Raw genomic sequence first — 23,394 nt, 5'->3', positions numbered from 1 at the left:
CCCCCGCCTCACACCCCCCCCCCGCCTCACACCCCCCCCCGTCTCACACCCCCCCTCCGTCTCACACCCCCCCCCGTCTCACCCCCCCCCCCGCCTCACACCCCCCCCCGCCTCACACCCCCCCCCGCCTCACACCCCCCCCCGTCTCACCCCCCCCCCGTCTCACACCCCCCCTCCGTCTCACACCCCACCCGTCTCACACCCCCCCGCCTCACACCGCCCCCCCGCCTCACACCCTCCCGTCTCACACCCCCCCGCCTCACACCCCCCCGCCTCACACCCCCCCTCCGTCTGACACCCCCCCGTCTCACACCCCCCCGCCTCACACCCCCCCCGCCTCACACCCCCCCCCCCGCCTCACACCCCCCCCGCCTCACACCCCCCCCCCGCCTCACACCCCCCCTCCGTCTCACACCCCCCCCGTCTCACACCCCCCCGCCTCACAGCCCCCCCCCCCCCCGGTCTCACCCCCCTTCCCCACACACCCGCCCCACACCAATCCCCCCCCCGCCTCATTGTAATGCAGTGCGACGTCATCACGCGGCGACGCGAACGATGCCTTTGAGTTCAGATTTGGCGGGCTCGTGCCTCATGTAAGATGGCCGACAAAAACCACCGAAGATGACATCACGAATATGTATTACCGTTCACTTGATACGATATTAAAAATATACATTGATCGTTAAAATGTTATAATTTACGACAGCAATGATAGGCAAATAGGCAAGTTTGAAAATAAAATGTTATTGTGAGCTTTTACTGACACGAATGTGCGTCTATGGAAACGGTTCTGCGCATGCGCATTGCGGCGCTTTCCTCGGTGTGGGCCAAAAGTCACAGAGCTGGGGTCGCGAAGACGCGGGGACACGTGACACAACAACCACCACCACACAGACTACAACCACACAGACCACAACCACAGACTACAACTACTACAACAACCACTCAGACTACAACCACTACAACAACCACACAGACTACAACCACCACTCAGACTACAACCACACAGACTACAATCACACAGACTACAACAACCACACACAGACTACAACCACTACACAGACTACAACCACTACAACAACAACCACTCACAGACTACAACCATTCAGACTACAACACAGATTACAACCACACAGACTACAACCACACAGACTACAACCACCACCACACAGACTACAACAACCACACTCAGACTACAACCACACAGACTACAACAACCACACTCAGACTACAACCACCATTCAGACTACAACCACACAGACTACAATCACACAGACTACAACAACCACACTCAGACTACAACCACCATTCAGACTACAACCACACAGACTACAACCACTACACAGACTACAACCACTACAACAACAACCACTCACAGACTACAACCATTCAGACTACAACACAGATTACAACCACACAGACTACAACCACACAGACTACAACCACAACAACCACCACCACACAGACTACAACAACCACACTCAGACTACAACCACAGACTACAACAACCACACTCAGACTACAACCACACAGACTACAACAACCACCACTCAGACTACAACAACCACACACAGACCACAACAACCACACACAGACTACAACAACCACACTCAGACTACAACCACACAGACTACAACAACCACACAGACCACAACAACCAAAACAACCACTACACCATCACCTACACTCAAGTCGCTCCTACTCACGAATACAACACACACTACACCCGCGCTACAACGAGATAACAGCAATACTTACACGAACACACAACGACACAGCAGCGTTTAGGCCGAGCCATCAAACTAAACAAAACCCGCATATAACTTCCACCTTTGCAATAACTCGTTACAACTGCACATTCTCAACACGAGCACCTCCACACGGCTTACACCTCGACCCAAACAAAACTCACAACAGTAAACCACCACCACCACACGCAGCAGCAGCAACAACAACACAACAACAACAACCTGTCACCATCACATAGACACGACCTCACGTGGAGGTCACTGTATCAGCCGAGTCGTGAGCGGCAGGGGGTTAGAGGTGGTGGTTGGTGGTGGCGTTTGGTGGTGGCGGTGGTGGTGGCCTTTGGTGGTGGTTGGTGGTGGCCTTTGGTGGTGGCCCCGTGATGCCGCGATGCCGCTGCAGGTGAAGTGGCCGTTCCCGCGGGGGCAGCCCGGGGTCACGTGGCGCGCAGCCAGCCTCGTGGTGATGGGACTCGTCGGCTCCTACAGCCGCCTGTGGATGCGTGAGTAACACGGGGGTTGTGGTGGTGGTGGTTGTTGTTGTGCGGGGAGCGATGGTTGTGGCGGTTGTTCTGCGGGGAACGATGGTTGTAACGGTGGTTGTTGTTGTGCGGGGAACGATGGTTGTTGTGCGGGGAGCGGTGGTTGTAGCGGTGGTTGTTGTGCGGGGAGCGGTGGTTGTAGCGGTGGTTGTTGTGCGGGGAGCGATGGTTGTGGCGGTGGTTGTGGCGGTGGTTATAGCGGTGGTTGTTGTGCGGGGAGCGGTGGTTGTTGTTCTTACTGGACTAAGAGTTCTCACTGAGCGAGGAGTTCTTACTGGGCTAAGAATTATCATTTTTCGATTTAAAGCATTCGTGACTGCAGGGATTCATATTCTTGGTTCTTTCGGTAAAGTCACGTAGAAGGGAAATAATAAAATAATAATGAAACATAATAAAATACAATTCTCACGACGTTTCGGCCACAACGCAAGCAGCCGTCCTCAGGTGACAAACAGGTCTGTCGGAAAGACAGCGTCTGAATGAACACCACCAAGCTTGGCAGCGTATATTTAATCCTACATAATGCACGGGCATAATATGACTTTGAGACCCCCCCACCTCCTACACATTCCACAAGTAGTGACTAATCCCATATCTGCATTTACCATAAATATGCTAAATTCCTCTGTTGATATGCAAATTCCTTTGTCAAGGCGCCCTTCCTCCTCTAACCCAGTTTAAATATACGCTGCCAAGCCTGGTGGTGTTCATTCAGACGCTGTCTTTCCGACAGACCTGTTCTTCACCTGAGGACGGCTGCTTGCGTTGTGGCCGAAACGTCGTGAGAATTGTATTTTATTATATTTTATTATTTTATTATTTCCCTTCTACGTGACTTTACCGAAAGAACCAAGAAGATGAGAGTTCTCACTTAGCTAGGAGTTCTCACCTGGCCAAACAGCATTTGCTTGACCCTTGATTGGGGCCAGAGGTCGCAAACGGGTTTTGATTCCGTACCCGTACCCGGTCGCACCAGGATCGCAATCGGGTACCCGTACCCGTACCTGGTCGGGTACGGGTACCCGTTCCCTACCCGTACCCTACCCGAAATGAGTGACAAACGGTTACTCACCAGTGACTCACGGCCTACCCGTACCCGGCCGCACCAGGGTCGCAACGGGTACCCGTACCTGGCCGGGTACGGGTAGCCGGGTATCGGGTAGGGTACGGGTATCGGGTACCCGGTTGCGACCTCTGATTGTGGCTCCCGCTGCCCGCAGGAGTGGTGAACCGGCTGGAGGTTCACAACGCGGCCGCCCTGAACGAGGCCCTTGCCGAGCGGCCGCCCGGAACTCCGCTCATCACGCTCGCCAACCACACCTCGTGCATGGACGACCCTCACCTGTGGGGTGAGCAACTGCCCCCCGACACCTGTGTGGTGAGACTGGCACAGAGGTGGGTCGATGAACTCGTTTCATCGACAAAGAGTTTGTAATCGACTGCTTGTTCGATTACTCGGCCCCATTACAAAGGGCGAGCACACCCCGACATCCTGTCTCCCGAAGGCCGGAAACCTCCTACAGGCCACGCCCAGCGGCACACGTGGGAACAAGAGATGAGTTTTTTGTTTAGGCCCCCATATTCAGCCCCAGGTGGGCCTTGACGCCGTTATGATCAGCCGAGGCTGCCCCCCCTGCCTCCCTGGGAGCCTTGCTCCCTTTTCCACTGTCATCTCCGATCCGAGCCAGCGTGGGGCCCTCATGGCGCCCTAGCTTTCCTGAGCCGAGCCAGAAGCAAACTGGTTGCATCTGGCTTGGGGCCAAGCAGGGCCAGGGCTAAAGACGCGTTGGTTGCGCGTGACGTCAGCGCCACGGCTCGGCTTTTTGCAGTGGGGAAAAACAATCTGGCACCTCCCGCCGGCGCTGCTCGGTTGTGCAGTGGAAGAGACAGGACCCCGTGAGCCCCAACGCAAGAGTGATCTTTGAAGGAGCCTCACCTCGCACGTACGTCTTGTGTTGTGTTACATGTATGTTGTGTGGTGTGTCATGCTCATGGCAGGGTCCCTGAAACTCAAGCAGCTGTGGAACCAAAAGCTGATGAGGTGGTGAGTAGCGTTCAGGGAAGTTCCACAAACCAGGCAGCAAACCTCGCAGTCCTAGCTTCACAATCGCCATCGCGATACAATCGGTGGTTATCGTATTGATTGTGACTGCGCTTAGTTTTAGAACGTATGGCTCTTAAGGAATAAGTCGGTGCTCAATAGGTGCACAGTGATTCAATCTCCGACGATCCCATGAATTTTCGTGATTTGGGATCGCAGTTGGATTCGAGGATGCATTTCATTTCAAAACATGGTTTTGTAGACAATTCCACGATCCATATCTGTTTTTGGGTGAGACCACATCGTAGTTTATGCCCCAAATCCTCATGCGTTGGAAATCCTTAGATCTGTATCGGTCGGAATTTGACGAGTACATCCGCACGTATAAACAACACATTTGTAAACGTGACCGTCCTGTCGGGTGGTTGAGCGTTCACGACAAGAATTTTGGCTTAAAATCACCACGTGGCCTAACCCACAATCAGAGGTCGATCGGTACGGTTCTGCGTGTCTCGCGTGCACCGTTTGTCTCGTGCGCTCTGCCCTGCTCTGCCTCGATCGTAATGAGCCGAGTGACGGTGGTACCCCCCCGCTCCTCACCCCAAACTGCTGCCACGCTCCTGCACCCCCCCCCCTCCCCCCCAGGACTCCAGCCGCCTCCGACATCTGCTTCACCAAGGAGCTGCACTCGCGCTTCTTTAGCCTGGGGAAATGCGTGCCGGTGTGCCGCGGTGAGGCCGCAGCAGCAGCAGCACACCACTGAGCGTTGCAGCAACGCTTTCATCGACGTGGGCGGGTTTCTCCACGCCATGGTAGCGGCACGTTAAATACCTCGCCTGGTATACAGGAGGTCGTGATTTTGAACCCGACCCTGACGCTTGTTGTTTGCATGTGCTCCTCGTGGTCGCGTGGATTTTTCTCCGGGTCCTCTGGTTTTTCCCTCCACGTTTAGAATCGACGTTACGCGTTGAGAGTATTTGGGCTGCTTTAAATTTCCACACGACGATAAGCCACTTCGTTGAGCTATCATTTGTGGCCGGGTCTCTTCTGAAAAAAGAGCTATACAGCTCAGTTGGGCCTTAGCTGGTAAAATAAAAATTGTTGAATAGTTTTAGTTTAGTCCCCAACAACAATGCAATCTTATACCAGAGTATTGTTCGTAACGGCGACTCTTTACTAGCAATATCACGGCCCTCCACTCCAGACTGGACGGAGCTCATGCAATGTTGCTCCACCCGTAGGTGGAGAGCGTTAAAGAGAAACGTTGGTGGCCAATCACGTGTGGGTTTTCTGTTTTGCCGTCGGGACAAAGTGCGTCTGCGAATGTTTATTTTTGCTCTGGTTTGTCACCACTAGTGTTTGGCAATAACGCTTTAATCGGTGCGTCGGGATTTCTCTGGGCGAGTCCCTAACAGCAACACGACTTGACGCTAAAGTTTTGTCCATATTGGACCGTCTTGACGAGAGTTATCTCGACCCCCGTTTTACACGGACGGAATGAGCTCATGCATCGGCGCCTTTTTTCTCGCCTGGAGAGCGTTGGGCGCACGGACGAGGCGACGGTGGTGCGGCTGTGTCTGGGTGCTGTGTCTGCGCGGCTGCAGGTGACGGCGTCTACCAGCAAGGCATGGACTTCCTCGTGGAGAAGCTGAACCGTGGAGACTGGGTCCACGTCTTCCCCGAAGGTTCTCACGTTCGCCTCACACGGCAGTCCCCAGCCGGTGCACAGCACAGCGTGCGGGGGGGGGGGAATGGAGACGAGAGGGTTCAGGGTGGTGGCGCAGTGGTGACGCCTGTGCCTTGCAGAAAGAACGCCTGGGCTTGATGCCTGACTCGGGTGCCTTTGTGTGTGGAGTTTGTACTTTCTGCCTGTTTTTGCAGAGCGCGAGTGATTGAGTGCGCTCGAGTGTGGAGTTAGCATGCGTGGCTATGTACGCATGTATGTTGAACTTCTTTCGCAACGTACGTAGCCGACAGTGCCAATCGGAGATGTGTCGGGTATGAGAGTGTGCGTGGAGTTTCTGTGCGTGAAATTCTGTGTGCGAGCGTGTGTGCGAGTACTGCTCAACAGTGGTTGTCACTCCATAAGAATGTGGAAATTCCATCGCTGGCTGCTCGTTTGAGCAGCGGGAGGTCAGTGTGACTTTGACAAGTGGGGCCAGTGGGCAACAGCTGCTGCGACCGAGAGCAGAAGGGGCGTTGGACGAGGAGGGACGCCCTCGTCAGACGCATTGTCAATTAAGTTCACCGAACGCAGGATTCGCGTCGACCGCTGAACATTGCCTTTGTCTCCCCAGGCAAGGTGAACATGAGCCAAGACATGATCCGGATTAAATGGGGTACGTGCCCGCTCTTGCTGCCGCCGACGCCGCTTTGCCTGGGATGGCGCCGCGAAACTCACGGTCGCGTAAAGGACCGAGGCACAGAATGGGCGGCTCTTCGCGTCGGCGTGGAGAACACGAGCTTTGGGTTCCGAGGGCCGTGCCGAGTGCTTTTCGACTGCGCGGCGATGTCACGCCACCCCTCGTGGCCACCGTGCGCTTTGGGCAATCGCTGCCGGAAACTGTCACCGGCAACTCATTTACAACGCAACGCATTTACCACGCCACGCATTTACCACGCCACGCATTTACACCGCGTTTACTATGAGCGACGGTGGTGACATGGCACGGCAATGATCTGGAGCGACGGAGTTGAGTCTGGCCAAAGAAATTAGTTTGTCGAGAAGTGTTATGAACAGAAATTGGGCTATGGAGCACACAACCTGGGGTTGTTACGTGACCCCACTCTGCGATGTCTGTGATCTGATTGGAAGTTTTATCCCAGAGTTGAGATTTGTCCACATTTGGGTGACTAAAAGTAATTTTTTTTACAGAAAAACTTCCAGAGAAACTGTTGCCGGTGACAGTTGCAAGCGACGATTGCCGTAGTCATTCTGGCATATCACGTTACCTTCGCCGGTGTGGCCAACGACGATCGCGTGTGTGGTGCAGCGTGGTGTGTGACGGCGTGTGGTGGTGTGTTCACCATCGTGCAGGGATCGGCCGCCTCATAGCGGAATGTCGGCTCAGTCCCATCATCCTCCCGCTGTGGCACGTTGGTGAGTCCACCCCTCCCACCACACAAACACATTCCTCCTGCGGAGGGAGCTGGTAGGAACGTTGGGTTGCTCGGTCAATGGCCAGGGTCAACGGCGGCGTGGTGTATTCCGCAAATATGCCCGACTGTGAGGGCGGGCACAAGCCGGCGTGAGTAGGTGAAACGTTGAGTTTTATAAGGGCACCACTGGGTGACCAGCCCCTCCCCTCCCCACCCAGCCCCTCCCCACACACCCCCCACCCAACCCCACCCTCCCCACCCAGCGCCTCCCCACCCAGCTCCTCCCCACCCAGCCCCTCCCTCCCCACCCAGCCCCTCCCTGCACGACAGACGGACACAATAATCCCCTGTGGGCTGGTGTAACCAGGAGGTTCCTACCAGTATTACACACAGTAGTTATACCCTGCCACGCGTTGCCATGCTCCACCATAACACCCCGTCATGCATCATCCAACAGTGGATTCGCAGGGATCGGTAAACATTTGCACACATCGTTGTGTTTTGTTCCCCCCCTCCGCCCGGATCAGGAATGAACGACGTGCTCCCCAACAAACCCCCGTACGTCCCTCGGCGAGGACAGGTGAGTTCCGGCCCTGCCACTACCGCCCTGCCACTACCGCCCTGCCACTACTGCCCTGCCACTACCGCCCTCCTTCGCTCTCCCCCTCGTCGTTTGCCAGCCGCGCATCCATCGAGCCAGTCCCAGGCTCTGTCAGCAAGGTCACGAGTCACGGCACGTGACTTCCTGCTGGCTCGAGTTGAGCATCGGTGGATCATCGCTACCATTCGGTCACCAATCCATTTAAGAATAATTTCATTTCACCTCCCTCATTTGCAGCGTCTCCCCGTATGCTCCATCATTCGCTTGGTCTCGTACGTTCTCGTACATTCCGCGGGGCTCATTTTGTCCTTCCGGTGTGTGTCCCGTCTTGCTTGTATTTGTCAAAACAATAATTATGGCCACACCTTCAGATATTTTAAGTCGGTGGTCCAGACAAGGCCAATAGCATTGTACAAGACATGTGGTGATCACATGACATGCACACAAGAGGCATGGCGGCCGTGTGCCCTGTTTGTGAGAAACACCTTTGTGTGTTATATCTATTGTGTAATTTATTCCATCTCATTTGTATTCTCATGTTTTTTTCTCATCTGTTGTGTTCCACTCCATGAACCTAAAACGAACAGTCTGTGAATAATTGTTGCGATGTTGGAACCGCGAGCCGTGAGGAATACATGCTAACTGGTGACTCGTTGTGCATGCCGTGGTGGCGCTGTGTGCCTGTGTGTCTCGCCCGATCACTGTCGTCACAGCGGGTCACGGTTGTCGTCGGCAAACCCTTCACTTTGAGAAACCTCCACGAGACTCTGCGCCACGAAAACCACAGCACGGTGAGTGAGGCGCGGAAAAACGGAGGCTTTTGGCACATCGGTGACGTGCTTGCGAATGAGTCATCCTGGTCGTTTCCTGTTCACGTAGCAGTCACCGCCCCCTCCTGGCAGACGAATGCCCATGTGCCGCACAGGTACAGCTGGGTGCCACTGGAGGTGCCCATTGAAATGTGTTGAGATGAAATGAAAGCCACGTGCCGGGTGTAAATCGCTTCGAGACGCCCCGGCGTAAATATAAGACGCTCCGGCGTAAATATAAGACGCTCCATCGATAACAAATTATTGTGCTGATCAGAAAGGGTGATGGCTTGGGGTAGCCTTCAGCTAGCAGTGGATTGTGCATGCCTCCTGCTGCTGCCGTTGATAATGCGTGTTCACAGGTGGAGGTGCGCAAGGCGCTGACGGACGCGGTGGAACGGGAGCTACGCGCCCTCCAAGACAAGGCCGAGGCCCTGCACAGCGCGCTCAGCACCGGCTAACGGCGCTGCCCTGGGCCTAAGCGAGGGTCGCTGGTACCACCACCGTGACCTCACGACACACCAGCGGTCAGCCGCCCCCTAAACTCTCCGAAGAAGTTTCCACTACCGCACGAGTACGACGGCGGAAATGAATGCCCTCACCTGGCACTTAATACTCGGCTGCCTTCGTATCGGCTGTACGCACGGGTGGTACATGTAGTTGCCACCAGTTCCTGGTTTTTCCAGGACCGTGTTCTTATTTGAGGCATCGTATTACCTGGATTGAGACGCTCCTAAAAGCAGGACACACGTACGCAAAAAGAAGTTATATAGAGCTGGTCACATATATACACACCTACCAGAGTAAGACACACCGAATGAAGTTTTATGAATTTAATTATACACCCACTGCATTATAAGATGCACCCTCAAACCCTCGCTTGAAAATAAGAGGGAAAGAAAATGTGCAGCTTATACTCCAAAGAATACGGCAGCTGCTGTCCTGGTAAATCGACCCAGGACATTAAAAGTCCCAGTGTTTGTCAGTTGCGCAATAATAGTAACGCACCAATCGGCACATTGCAATTACACGTACCTCCCCTCTAATTTCGACTGTGCGCTTTTCTTCCTCGGGAATGTTCACTTTTTTATTTTTTAAACCTCAGGTGGGAGCCCGAGTTCGCACAACGGTCAACTCTTGATTACATGCAGTTCCGAGGAGCAGGGGCTGGTCCAGATTTTGACATCGCTGGTAATGCAAAGCTTGCGTCCATTCGTCTATGGAGCCGCGTTCGTGGTTTCGCGCCGGGAAATGGTGAAGGTGTCGTGCCGCGTCCTCCGTTCTTATGGCTTCTGACGGTAACCGATTTAGCGCGTCGTTGCGTTTGCGGGTTGGCGTGGGCACCGCGTCGCCGATCTCCGACGAGCGAGCGGCAGCTCTGAACGAAACCGGCGATGGGCAGAATTTTTCGTTGACTTTTCCGCGAGCACACGCGATCCGCTGCCCGCGTATTCGAGAGTTGCCTCTTGCTCCAGTGCTGCCGCTTGGATTGTTCTTGGCAGGAGTGGGTGGTGGGCGAGGGGGTGGCAGGGTTCTAGGATTGTGCCGAGTGCCATTCGCCCAACTACAAGCCCCATGAATTGTGTTGTTGAGCCTGGGCCGTGTGTGATCACATGCCGTTTCCCAGACTCACAAGTTCCAGACGTATATATACACACACAGTGGAAACTTGAGTTAAAAAAACTAAACATTTCCACACCTTTGCCAATCTACTCCTGAAGGCATCCCCACCCCATAATGTATCATCGGGCATGGGGCTTGTTTGCGTTGGTGAAAACGGCTTGTTGGGGGGGGGGGGAGGTTGGACCCAGGACCGGTTCAGATATCGCTTCCCAGGAATCGAACTCGGCACGCTAACCACTATATCCTGCACGACGATATATGGGAATGGAACCGATGGCTCCCATGCGGCGTTCTAATTGCCGCACGAACAATATAGTGCATGTGTGTGCGTGTGTAGAGTAGCAACAGTTGACTGCCTTAACGAGGGGACTGCCTCACTTGAGCGAGCGATCGCCAATCATGCAATAGGATTCCTGTATTGGAATCCAATGTTGCAATAGGATTCCAATGCAAGGGACGTGTTTGCACGTCCGTTTCCCTGCACACAGTTGCCTACAACCACCTGGGCATAGCTGCTGTCCGCTGTGTATATACCTCGTTTTTCCCCCACTGCACAACCGAGCAGTGCCAAGGGCCGTGCCGAGCCAGCCCCACTCAGGAGGCACCAGGTTTTCCCCCACTTTAGAAGCCGAACCGTGCCACCGACTTGGCAACGCGGTGCGTGATGTCAACGTCACATGTTCGGGTGTAGCGATGCAACGGCACAAAAGTGGTTCACCCAGCCCCTTGGCCCTGCTCGGCCCCCCCGAGCCAGATTCACGGGTTTTCTTGCAAGGCCAGCATAGCACGGTTTGGTTCTGGCTTGGCTCGGGGAAAAAAAACACATGTACTGTCAGGGGCCCTGCGCTGGCTTGGCTCGGATGCACCAGTGGAAAAGGGGCGTTATTGCTGCCAAGTCGCTGCTGCTGCTGCCTAGAAGGCGTCCGAGTACCACCAGCTGCTGTGTCCGCCCGGGTTCTGTTCCTTTGACACCCGAGGCACCAGAGCCGGGGTGACTCGCTCGACAGCGCCCCCTTGGACCCGCGGCCCTCGGGATGGACCCACAAGGTCGCCCGACGGGCACTGACCTACCACTTGTGGGTTCGCTGCGGGGATAACCGCACCCTACACCCGACTGTAACCTGGGGATTATTCTGTAAAATAATGCGAAATAAAGTTTGACGACGAAGGCGCACGTCGTGTTTTTGGAAGCGCACACCTGGCCCCTTTCATTGTCGTTTTCCTCCAATACCCGGTACTGAAGACACCACAGATTTCAGATGGAGCTCTGCGAGATCCACTTCCACGGGACGTTCTCTTAAGACAGTGGGTCGCATTGCTCTGCGGGCGATCTGAACGCATGCCGATGGCGAAATGGGAAATAAAATTGGGGAGCAAATCCCCACGAAGATGTTTTTAGACGCAAAAACCGAATAAAATAATTTTGCAGAGCGCAGTGCAAACCGTCACCCGTGTTAAACAGGCGCTGGAAGGTGACATCAAAAGACTACTCGAGGCCTTTCAAACTTGTCCCTTGTCCACAGTCGGTGACGGTGCGAAATGTATTTTTAACAGTCGCACCGTGACAAGGCATTGCGCAACCCTAAACCCCCGCTACGAGAAGAAGTCTGCCGGTTCAAGGCTGCCGCAAGAAGTCGGCCGCTCTAGCGCCGACACAATGCCAGTCGGTAACCCCCAACTCGTGGTCGCCATATTCTCGTCTAGCAGGATTCACTTAATTTGCATTATAGCAGGTCACGTGACCTCTCCCCTGGAGAGCCCTGGCTTATGACACCCACAGCGAACCGTTATAGCATTTAATGATTACACACAACACCGACAGCACGTAGAGTCACCCCCACCGAGAATAGATTGCACAGTCCCACTGCCGAGAAGACGTCACACCGTGTGTTAAAGCACCACCACCGTGTACACGTACGTGTACCACCGCCGTGTACACGTACGTGCACGGCCCCGCTCATCGATCCCGCTGCTGGATGAAGGCCACCCCGCGCAGGTCGTTGGGGGGCCGTTTGACCACATGGCACATGGGTCTGCCCCGTGACCTGCCAGCGGGCGTTCCGACACTTCACGTGGCCTTAACGTGCACATAGCCTGGCACAAGCGCCGTGGTAACGTCATCGCCACTTAGTAGCGAATGGCAGTTGTTCGACCACACGTGGCAGTGCGGGCTCCGTGAAGGGAGGGCTCTGAGCGAGATACATTGCGCGAAAATTGCTTGGAAAGCGAAAACTCGTTAAACGATCGTCGTTTTCCAATTGACTCCCGATGTAATAATAACCTTTTTTTTTTACATGAGAAATACAAAAAAAATTTTGAAATGGAAGAATCAAACATCAAATGTAACCCATGCCACACGAGGAACCACAGTGCTTGCAGGTGCCCCTGGCATGTTGTTTGAAGGGTAAATGTTCGTGGGTGGAGGGGAGTAGCAGCAGAGGCCATGCAGGACCGCTGGTTAAAATATCACTCGGCCGTGGCTTGGAATCGAACCACGTTTGCTGGGTTCAGAGCCACAATGCGAGATGGAGCGCGACTTCCTGTCCTGATCGTCTGCAATTAGCGCCGCCCACCCACCCACCCACCCGTGCCACCACGAGGCCTCCTCCTGCATGTGACGAATCACGCGGGCACACAGCACGCAGCTGGTAAACAGCTGTGGGCCGCAGTGCGCTCCCTGCATTAGATCGGTCCGTCTCCACTCGCTAAGCAAAGTTTTTGCCCGTTTTGCGAACAAATTGGTCGCGAGGCACGCCTGTACTGCGCAACAACGGGCTTTGGCGCACTGCCCCGCAGCGACCTTTGACCGCCTGTTTGCACGCGGCCGTCGCCCTTCCAAGCATTAGCCAGGTTCTACCCTTGATTGGCTTTCCGAGATCGGTTGAGACCCGGCGCGTACCGGGTGGTTCGGGTTTGGGCCACGCGATCGGACGGAACTAAAACGGAGCTCAGGTGAAGTCAGTGAAGCCGCTCCCACCCCGCACCGAGTCGCACGTTACGGGCGTAGAGTGCGGTACGTGCACGCGGCGGCGGCGGGTTTCGTCTACCACACGCACCACAGTGCAGACTCGGCGTGTACCGATCACACCACCATCCCCTCCACCCAGCGACTCCGAATCGAGGCCGGATTCTCTCGTACCATCTCAACCGGCTGGTCTTGGTCATCTTGTTTTGGCTGTCCTACTCCCATCTCATTTGAACGGCGACACTCATTTGTGGTTTGCACCTCGTCAGTTTGCATGTTCTCCCTGTGGTCACGTGGATTTTTCTCATCTTCCGGATTTCCCCCTTCACATTTAGAAACAAGCGTTTAGAGTATTCGCCTGCTGTAAAATTTCACGCGATAAGCCACTTCGTTGAACGGCCGTTCGTTTAGTTTGATTCTATTGCCCCATTAAAACATTCTTTATTTTTTTAAACCATTCCCTCTCACTTGAAACAATCACGTTCACCACCCCTACGAGCTTCAACGCAACGCTGCCAAAGTCACTTGTGCGAATCGAGAGCGCGAACGATTGGGACGCGTAAAACAAATGCGTAACTATTCATCTGAAGCAACGAGTGGGCGACGCAAATCACACGACGACCTCAAACCCCGCCAAGCACTCCGCCGCAACGCCTGGCGGCAATGGAGGCTGCGGTGGCGGTGATGGCGAGTTATGCACACGAGCAGCAACCCGTGCCGACCGGCGTACAAAACGGCACGGACACGCACACACACGCGCACACACGCACACGCACGCACACGCACGCACACGCACGCACACACACGCACGCACATGCACGCACATGCACGCACACACACACGCGCACACACGCACACACACGTACACACGCACACACACGTACACATGCGCGCGCCATGACTGGCAGCCCGGTGGGAGATAGTACTTCGATCCCCATGGACTTCTGACCCTGGGTCAGATTTTGATATATTATTTGAACTCTACCCCCTGTGGTAGTTTAACCCCACAGCCTAATTCAGATTCCAGGGGAGGGGGCGAGCTGGGGGACCGGCTAGAACTCTCACCGTAATTCTGACCCTGACACTAACTAATAGTATTTGCACCCCTTGGCGTCCAAATCCTATAAAGTATCACCAACCCCCAGGAAGCGGAAGGGTATTATTTCCCCGCAGTGTGGGAGTCACATTACCAAAAACATAAATCAAACCCGGGGTCAAAAAACAAGGCATCGTATTCTGGATCCACCGGGTTCCAAATTGCTGTGAGTTGGGGTCAAAATACTTCCACTACGGCTGCTGCCGCCACCACCACCACCACTGGGCATGAGGCGCTCATGTGATGCAGTTCTGCACGTGGATCAAGATGGTGTCGTAGTCCGGCGCGCAGTAGTTGCAGACGGGGCACTGGTACTGCGTGCTGGGCACGGGAATCGAAGGCAATAAATTCTTGAGACGCTCGATCTCGGCGCGTGCCAACTCCAGCTGCGACAGCAGCTGCCGATTCTCCTGATCCTTCGCGGCCAGGGCCCGCTCGTGCGCGTTCAGGTCCTCCTGCAGCTCGTGCACCTGCAGCAGAGCGAGGACGCGGGTGGGGTGGGCAGGGGGGAGATGCCCACGGGGGGCGGGGGGGGGGCGGTGACGTGGGACGGGAGGAGCAACGCGTTCGTCGCTTGTTGCAGGGGTTCGTGGTTCCAATCCGGCAATGGTTATGATTATTATCTGTGACGTCATTCGAAGAAAATTAGGCAAATGTGTGTTGGCGTCGTGGTACACATTTGGCAAGTTGTATAAGTATAACCCGTAAAAACTAAGTTTTTCACTCTAAATCCTTTATATGCGTGGCGGCTAGAGTCCTCTCGTCCTCTGGCTTGAGATGGCTGCCACCTATGGGTCAGATGATTGCATTGCACCATTAAGCAATTGGTAATTAAATATAATATTTTTGTCCTAAAAAGTGTAAAATTTTGGAGAAAAAAAATTTCACGAACATTAATTGTCACGCACAACGAGTCTGTGTGGAAAATGTCAGCTCGATTGGATCACGGGAAGTGGGTTAAAAAACGACCGAAAGATTTGCACGGTCCTAAGCAAGCAAGCGAACTTAATATAACGGATTTAAAAAAATCGCTCTGAATACGACAATTAGAAAAAACACAAATACTGTGTCCTGAAAAAGCGTCATGAGACTCAGCGAGGCTTTCTTTGGAAAACGAGCAGAAAAATTGGTATATTTAGGGGCTCTCCGTGGCTAAAGAGCTGCACTCCGAGATGTTTTCTTACGTGATGGTTGTAACATTCCGCACCTCCAATTAGCGCAGTTGCCTATGTCCGGTGCAAAAGAAGTTCAACATACACACAATATCAACACAAGTTCTATTTATATTAGCGTAATGCACACGCATGCACACACACACAGATCAAGCTGTGGTGGCCTAAACACTCACACGGGCTCCACGCAGACTGATATTTGCCGTGGGCGGGAATCAAATTCGGGTCTCGCCAAGTTTGTGTCGCAGTGCGCTAGCCACTGTGCCGCCGCTCTCCACACACACTCACTCGCACACGTCCACGCACACAAAATTGGGAGGTGACTGCTGGGGCCCCGTGGGGGAGGTGATGGCCGGGCCCGTGGGGGTGGCGATGGTGGGGCCTACGGGGGGATGTTGGAACTTGTACCTTTTCACGCAGGGCGACGACATTTTGCACCTTCGAGTGCTGGGTCTCCAACTCCTCCTTCAGCTTGTCGATGTGCTCCTGCTTGGCCACCAGGGCCTGCTCGGCGTCCTTCAGCTCCTCCTCGTACTGTGGAGGAGGGGAGGGGGCAGGGGGGGGACCGCGTGGGTATCAACGCCGGTGCAGGACGTTCTCCCGGTAGAGACTGCGCGCTGGCCACCACTCGCGACCGACACTGGCACCACCAACTACGCCGGCTGTGGGGAGCCTTTGGCCTGTGGGGCGGATGTGCCCCGCAACCTCCCGTCTCATACGGCCCCCGGCCTAGGGGCCTACCGCTTCGACGTGGCGTGAAGCGGGGGTCAAGTGTGCCTTCTCCCACATCCTCCAAGACGCCTGGAAAGCATGGAAGAGTAGGCCAAATACCCTCGGGAGCGGGGTGGCACTTCTGCCGGAAGTGTGGCGTGAACAATTGCAGGGCTGTGCCTTTACCATTTGAGGCCGGGCTACCTGGGAATAATTTGTCTTTATCTCAAGCGTAAATGTATTAATTGTGGCTGCATTGATAATATTTCTGGGCAATCTGCTCCAAAGCTTTGCCTTCCCTTCCACCCCAAACCCCCCCCCCCACTCACCTGGGAGCCTTCAGGCTTGGCTTCCATTTTCCTCTTGTAGGCCGCCTCAATCTCTTGGATTTTCTTCCTGCACGGTGCGAGAAACTCGATGTGAGCATTGCATCGACGACGATCGAGGCGGCGATTCTGGCTCGAATGCAGGCGAAACTTGGCGTCAGGCTTTTTAAATAGAACAAAACACACAAGCAAAACACCGACATTCGGGAGGGGCGGTGGGGGGGCGGGGCCATCGTCAACACCACGCCCCCACCCGTTGGATCTGCCACCGCTCGGAGATCACGGTGGTCACCGAAAACGTGAATTTGTAAAAACGTGAGAAGCTAATCCTCGGGCAGTGGAAACGCGGTAGATTAGGAGCTCCCTTTCGTTAAGTTTCCGAACGTCGTCCGTGACGTGCTGAGAACAGTGCTGCCATTGTCATGGCTACTGGGGAGGGGGGGGGTAGGGGGTTGGAGGCCGGTGGGGTGGAGGGAGTGGGAAATGGGCTGTCCCTACGCACATCCAGCACCATCTTCATCCACTCCTTTGAATCGATATCCAAACTGCTCCGTACCTAAACGAGCAGACAACACGGCTCCCTCCCATAGCCGTCTCTCCACATAGCGCCGTGGGGGTATCGACCATAAAAAATTAACCCGTAAAAACAAAGTTTTTCACTATAAATCCTTTATATGCGTGGCATCGGGGCGGCTAGAGTCCTTCAAAAATTACACTGCAAAATTTACTCGATTGGAATACACACGGCGAGCATCGCCTCCTCCTGTGAAAACCTGGCAGGGCCCTCCTGAAAAAGTGTCATCAGAGGGCATCCCACCGGCCCCCCACGGCCTTGTGGGAGTCAATGTTTCAATGTTTTCGGCAGAATTGGTTCAGCACAAGGAACGCTCCGGAGCGGTTGCCGCCGGGCTCACTTGTCGGCGACGCTCGCCGTGCGGAGCTTGTTGATCTCCATCGTCATGGCCTGCTCCTCCGCCTCGTGCCTCCTCCGCTCCTCCTGGAACTTCCTCTCCAGCAACTTCGCTCTAAGCACATGAAGACAAAGATCCCCCCCCCGACCCCCCGGTGTCGTCAAAGGGGCTGCTGGGGCAAGCGCTGCGAGCGGACACCTATGAAGACCGGCGCTACAGCGCAACTGCCTTCGTCTCCCTAGTGCCGATGTTTACACACGATACTAGGTACACGCATTTAAGGCCGAGTCCACCTAGGGCACGAATGTCGAGTGTGACGGCGACTGTGACTGCTGGCCCACCTGCGACTAAGCGCGAGCGACAGTGACGACACGGAATCCCCGCTGCCCGAATGAAGATGCAGACTCAAGATAATTTAATAGTGGTATTAAGAGACTGCAATGCACGGAGGAAGGCCAAACAGGGCGACCGGCTGTGTCTTTAGATAAAGATCTGCCGAGTTCACCGACCGTCTGACCTCGTATCACGAAGGACGCCTGGCTCAGTGAGACCACTCCCGGTGACCAGAGCGAGAGAATGACGACACGAAACCCTCAGAGGGCCGCACGCTCAGTCGCGGCTTGACTCAGGCGAGCCATCTCTGCGCACTGTCGCAACCGCGCTATCAGAATTCGCGGGAGCCGAGCCCGAGCCGAGCCAGGACTGCGAATATGGCGCCAACGCTCGGCCAGAATTCCACCGGCTGTAATCAACGAGGCCGAGAAACTACGACTGCGATATGAGGAACCCGCCTACCGCGGCACCACTGCGACCGCCCCCGCTGCGCGAGGCACCAGAGGTCGCAAACGGGTTTTGATTCCTTACCCGTACCCGGCCGCACCAGGGTCGCAAACGGGTACCCGTACCCTACCCGATACCCGGCTACCCGTACCCGGCCGGTTATCGGGTAGGGTACGGGTACCCGATTGCGACCTCTGGGATGAAGCCATGTTGCAGGTGCGGGTGGGTTGATTCTAGGAACTTGAATTGTGAGAAGAGACAAGACGTTGGGAAATGAGTGACAAACGGTGACTCACCAGTGACTCACGGCCTACCCGTACCCGGCCGCACCAGGGTCGCAAACAGGTACCCGTACCCGGCCGGGTACGGGTAGCCGGGTATCGGGTAAGGTACGGGTATCGGGTACCCGGTTGCGAGCTCTGCAAGGCACTCACCGCTCATCCAGCCGATCCGCGTTGCTCTGCGCCGCCGCCAGCTTGGTCTTGCACGCCTTGAGCTCATCCTCCTGCACGAGGGGCCGAACCGCACGGGCACACAGAAACAAAGATCCCCCGCGTTGCCTTTAGCAGAATTCGGGGGGCAAGGCCGGCGTGGCGCACGGGGTGGCCAGCACCACGCGCGATCGAATTTGTCTCCCGAGTGCCGATGTTTTAAGGCTGGGTCGACCTACGGGAGCCCCAGGAGCAAATCAGATATTCGGAATAACTGCCAACATACCAAACATCGCATCGCACCAGGTACTCATTTGAGGCCGAGTCCACCTAGGGGAGGCCCAGGACCGGTTCAGATAATCGTCACTGATGTGGGCCGTGAGCAGGAATCGAATTCGGATTGGCACACTAACGCTCCACACATATACACACACACACCATACACACCATACACACCATACACACCACACTAACACACGTCATACAAACTACATACACACCATACAAACTACACACACACCATACAAACTACACACACACCATACAAACTACACCCATCATACAAACGACATACACACCACACTAACACACGCCATACATACACACCATACAAACTACACACACCCCATACAAACTACATACACACCACACAAATCCACGTCATACATGCACACCACACTAACACACCATACAAACTACACACACACACCACACGTCATACACACACACCATACAAACTACACACACACCACACAAAATAACTCACAATACAGGGTCCTTCAAAAAATGTGAACACTTCGAAGAATTTGCAACAACACCACAATAAATGGGCCTCCGGGCTCTGAAGCACCCTGTACACACACATACCATACTAACGCACACGCACACACACGTCGTATATTCTATATACATACTGACACACACCCCAACACACATCACACACCCCATCACACACCATACACACCCCAACACACACCTTCACGCACCACACACCCCAACACACACACCACACACCCCAACACACACCATCACACACCACACACACCATCACACACCCCAACACACACCATACACACCCCAACACACACCACAACACACACCATACACACCCCAACACACATCATACACACCAACACACACCATCACACACCACAACACACACCATACACACCCCACACACACCCCACACTCCCCAACACACACCCCAACACACATCATACACACCCCTACACACTCCAACACACCACAACACACACCATCACACCCCAACACACACACACCCCAACACACACATCATACAGGGGACCTCTTTTGCACCGAGGGTGAAAGGTCTCACATTCTTCGGCACGAAACGGCGCGTGGGCACAGACCGTGGAGCACGCCGCTACCGTCAGCGCCACGGTGGCGATTTGCAGATCCGTGAACCCGGGCGTCTCGGGGCGCATTCTCGTGCAGGGAAACGGAGTTTGCAGGTCCATACGGCGTGCAGTCGTTTCAAAAATGTCTTTGTCGGTTTGTTTGTGTTTCTCCCTTGCGACGGGACTTTGCATGAGCGTTGTCTGAATTGGTCTGCAATAAGGTAGGCAGCACTGATAAGGGGTTGACAGGTAGTATTATAGACAGAGACCCATAGAGATCCATAGAGACCCACAGCGATACATAGAGACCCACAGAGAAACATAGAGACCCACAGAGACCCATAGAGACCCACAGAGACCCACAGAGACCCATAGAGATAGCTAGATATAGCATAGATGTCAACCCATACGGTTTACCCCGTATTCTTGTACAGGGAAATGTAGTTCAGGTCCATACGGCGTACGGCCGTTTCAATACTTGGGCAAATAATGTATCGTCTGTTTGTGTTTCTCCCTTGTGATGGGGCTTTGCAGGATGCACGTAGAGATTTGTAAAGGGCACGGGGTGATCAATGAGGTCTGAATTGGCCTGCAGTAAGGTAGGCAGCACTGACAAGGGGTTGACAGCTGTGCGTTTGCCTGCTTTAGCAACAGGCGCTGCTGCTGCTGCTGCTCTCTAGAACCCGATTAGGGCGGCTACGGATTGCTGGCAGTGACGGCAAACCCGGGGTCGTACCACGCACGAAGCGATGTGAACAAATCAGTGCCGCTACGTCCCATTCAGAGCCGCAACGATGTTGACACGGGACGAGTTGGGAGCTGCTGCCAACGCAGCAGCGCGCTAAACATCTTCCTCAAGCCAGGCAGGTGTCGACCCCTGGTGCCATAAATGACGTCACGCGATTTTGAACGATTTTTGACCCCCCCCCACCCTAGTCACACGGCGTCACAAAAAGTCAGACCCCCCTCAAATATGACGTCACAAAGCTCTACCCCCCCCCCCCCCCCAAAAAATATATACAAAACATGCTTCAAATCGCTTTAAACTATTGTCATTGTAGTGCGTATTTAATGTGGCGCTGCACTCTGATGTTGGAGAAAACATTTATTAAAAAAGTCTATTTAATTAAGTAGAACGTGTTGTCTATATTTATTTAAAGTTGCGCATTTTGATGTGACGTCACATTTCTCACCCCCCCCCTCGTCACACATCGTCACAAATGTCTGACCCCCCCCCACCCCAGGTGCGTGACGTCATTTATGGACGGCCCCCAAGGACATCACCACAGCTGCAACTCAGTTTGTAGCAGAGGTGGGACAAAGTCATTGTTATGCAAGTCCAAGTCGAGTCGCAAGTCATCAAATTCATGACTCGAGTCTGACTCGAGTCCAAGTCACATGACTCGAGTCCACACCTCTGGTTTGTAGTCAGGAATGACATCTTTCACAGATGGAATTAGATCACGGATTCTATGCACCGTACTGAATCGGACCTGGATCTTATGTTTGTTTAGAATTTTGGAGATCTTCTTGGTCACGCCTGCTATGCATGGCAACGTGAGAGTTTTGATCGGAGTTTCAAGTGGCTGTTTCTGCATGGTGGGAGAAACAGCTTGGCGGATAGTACGGTCAGAGTATCCGTTCATCTTGATGGGCCCGATGTACATGTCTCAATTCACTGGCCACGTGGTGTTGGTCAGAGATGCCATGAGCTCTGTGGTATAGCGTTTTGATGAGATAATTCGTTTGAGCCGGGTGATGGTGGTGGTGGGAATCAGGTTTCAAGTAGGAATCTGTGTGGGTGGCCTACCTGTATACAATGTCCCAATGACATTCTGATCAAACCAAATCATCTCGAGAAACACCCACCACGTCCCCCTACAGCGTCTAACCCTCCTCCTCCTCCCTCACCTCCTCCTCCTCCCCCACCTCCTCCATCACCTCCTCCCCCAACTCCTCCCCCACCTCCTCCTCCACCACCTCCTCCTCCTCCCCCTCCCTCACCTGCTCAGTAGGCCTCAGCTTGAGGAGCTCCCGGATCTGCTGCAGCAGCTCCGCGTCGTCGCCCGCGTCGACCCGAGGCGGCGTCCCGACGGTCGTGGGGCCCGCGGCGCCGGGCCGAGGGGTCGCGACCTCTCGCGAACCATTCCCCTGCTGCTCGTCGTCTCCCATGACGAGGTGGTGAGGAGGAGAGACGAGGTGGATGTGTAATCAGATGATCAGGTGGTCAGGGGTGACTAAGTACATCGGTGAGGAGGCGGTGAGGGCAGCAGGAGATGAAGAGGGCAGCAGGAGATGAAGAGATTGAGGGCAGCAGGAGATGAAGAGGGCAGCAGGAGATGAAGAGGGCAGCAGGAGATGAAGAGATTGAGGGCAGCAGGAGATGAAGAGATTGAGGGCAGCAGGAGATGAAGAGGGCAGCAGGAGATGGAGAGGTGAGGGCAGCAGGAGATGAAGAGGGCAGCAGGAGATGAAGAGGGCAGCAGGAGATGAGGAGGTTGAGGGCAGTAGAGGCGGTAAGGAAGTGAACGTGGGAGCCCCCCAAGACCCGTAAACACACGGAACACTTCCGCGTTAGGAATCGACTCCTACTGCGCGGTAACACACGAATCGATTCAAGTGCGCGCCGGTCCCCCTTGACAGGGGGAATCGATTAAACCTTAGATTCGCTTGCACTCGAGTTGAGAGCGATCCGGAATCGAACACGCGAGTCACGTGACCGCCCACATGAGGACACTTAGTTCCATCCCACGTGGTGTTGTTGGCTGCTCTGCGAGCTTCAGATTTCAAAAGTCGTGACCCATCCACTGCTGGAGACGACGGCCTCCCCGGTCCGTGGCCAGCTCTCACGACGCTGCCATTCTATTAGCAGCCACGGCGTGCCCCGGCCAAAGCTTCCTGGCATGCTTCGCAATCGACGCGTTCCTATTTGTCTCGGTGTACAGTAATCTCTCATAAGGTGCACAGTGCTTCTCTCCAGTGTGCTCATTCACACACACACAAACACATTGTCCTGCGGAGGGAGCTGGTAGGAACGTTGGGTTGCTCGGTCAATGGCCAGGGTCAACGGCGGCGTGGTGTATTTCGCAAATATGCCCGACTGTGAGGGCTGGCACAAGCCGGCGTGAGTAGGTTAAACGTTGAGTTTTATAAGGGCACCACGGGGTGACCAGCCCCGCCC

General features: G+C 54.6%; 2 protein-coding genes across 3 annotated transcripts; one reads left to right on the top strand and one right to left on the bottom strand.

Moving 5' to 3' along the window:
• The first annotated feature begins 827 nt into the window (after nucleotides 1-827).
• On the top strand, nucleotides 828-11,660 carry TAFAZZIN (tafazzin, phospholipid-lysophospholipid transacylase). The gene is made up of 10 exons (XM_078876479.1): nucleotides 828-2,251; nucleotides 3,511-3,639; nucleotides 4,289-4,334; nucleotides 4,977-5,062; nucleotides 5,936-6,016; nucleotides 6,629-6,670; nucleotides 7,369-7,431; nucleotides 7,958-8,010; nucleotides 8,745-8,822; nucleotides 9,203-11,660. Exons 1-10 carry the CDS (start codon nucleotides 2,140-2,142, stop codon nucleotides 9,299-9,301), a joined length of 789 nt encoding a protein of 262 aa, XP_078732605.1. The 5' UTR covers nucleotides 828-2,139; the 3' UTR covers nucleotides 9,302-11,660.
• Nucleotides 11,207-22,840, bottom strand: LOC144947255 (NF-kappa-B essential modulator-like). 2 transcript variants are annotated; one of them, XM_078876477.1, is made up of 7 exons: nucleotides 22,218-22,840; nucleotides 18,859-18,929; nucleotides 17,648-17,758; nucleotides 16,737-16,803; nucleotides 16,105-16,230; nucleotides 15,709-15,750; nucleotides 11,207-14,994 (listed from the first exon to the last, which is right to left on the bottom strand). In XM_078876477.1, the coding sequence occupies exons 1-7, from the start codon at nucleotides 22,383-22,385 to the stop codon at nucleotides 14,761-14,763; spliced, it is 819 nt and encodes a 272-aa protein (XP_078732603.1). In that variant the 5' UTR covers nucleotides 22,386-22,840; the 3' UTR covers nucleotides 11,207-14,760. The 2 variants fall into 2 exon arrangements, with proteins under 2 accessions (XP_078732603.1, XP_078732604.1); XM_078876478.1 differs by lacking the exon at nucleotides 15,709-15,750 and having other exon boundaries at nucleotides 22,218-22,837.
• Nucleotides 22,841-23,394: the final 554 nt, after the last annotated feature.

Source organism: Lampetra fluviatilis, chromosome 44 (assembly GCF_964198595.1).
Source record: "Lampetra fluviatilis chromosome 44, kcLamFluv1.1, whole genome shotgun sequence".
NCBI classification, from domain to species: domain Eukaryota; kingdom Metazoa; phylum Chordata; class Hyperoartia; order Petromyzontiformes; family Petromyzontidae; genus Lampetra; species Lampetra fluviatilis.
Note: the sequence above shows the minus strand (reverse complement) of the source record. Positions and strands in the feature narration are given on the sequence as shown.

Bases quoted from the DNA above. Each gene is read 5' to 3' on its own strand.
- TAFAZZIN (XM_078876479.1), top strand. From the start codon at position 2,140: ATGCCGCTGCAGGTGAAGTGGCCGTTCCCGCGGGGGCAGCCCGGGGTC. The intron at 6,671-7,368 runs GTACGTGCCCGC...ACCATCGTGCAG, and splicing joins CATGATCCGGATTAAATGGG to GGATCGGCCGCCTCATAGCG. The intron at 8,823-9,202 runs GTGAGTGAGGCG...GCGTGTTCACAG, and splicing joins GCCACGAAAACCACAGCACG to GTGGAGGTGCGCAAGGCGCT.
- LOC144947255 (XM_078876477.1), bottom strand. From the start codon at position 22,385: ATGGGAGACGACGAGCAGCAGGGGAATGGTTCGCGAGAGGTCGCGACC. The intron at 16,804-17,647 runs GTGAGCCCGGCG...CGCACCGTGCAG, and splicing joins ACGGCGAGCGTCGCCGACAA to GAAGAAAATCCAAGAGATTG. The intron at 15,751-16,104 runs GTACAAGTTCCA...CACCGGACATAG, and splicing joins TCGTCGCCCTGCGTGAAAAG to GCAACTGCGCTAATTGGAGG.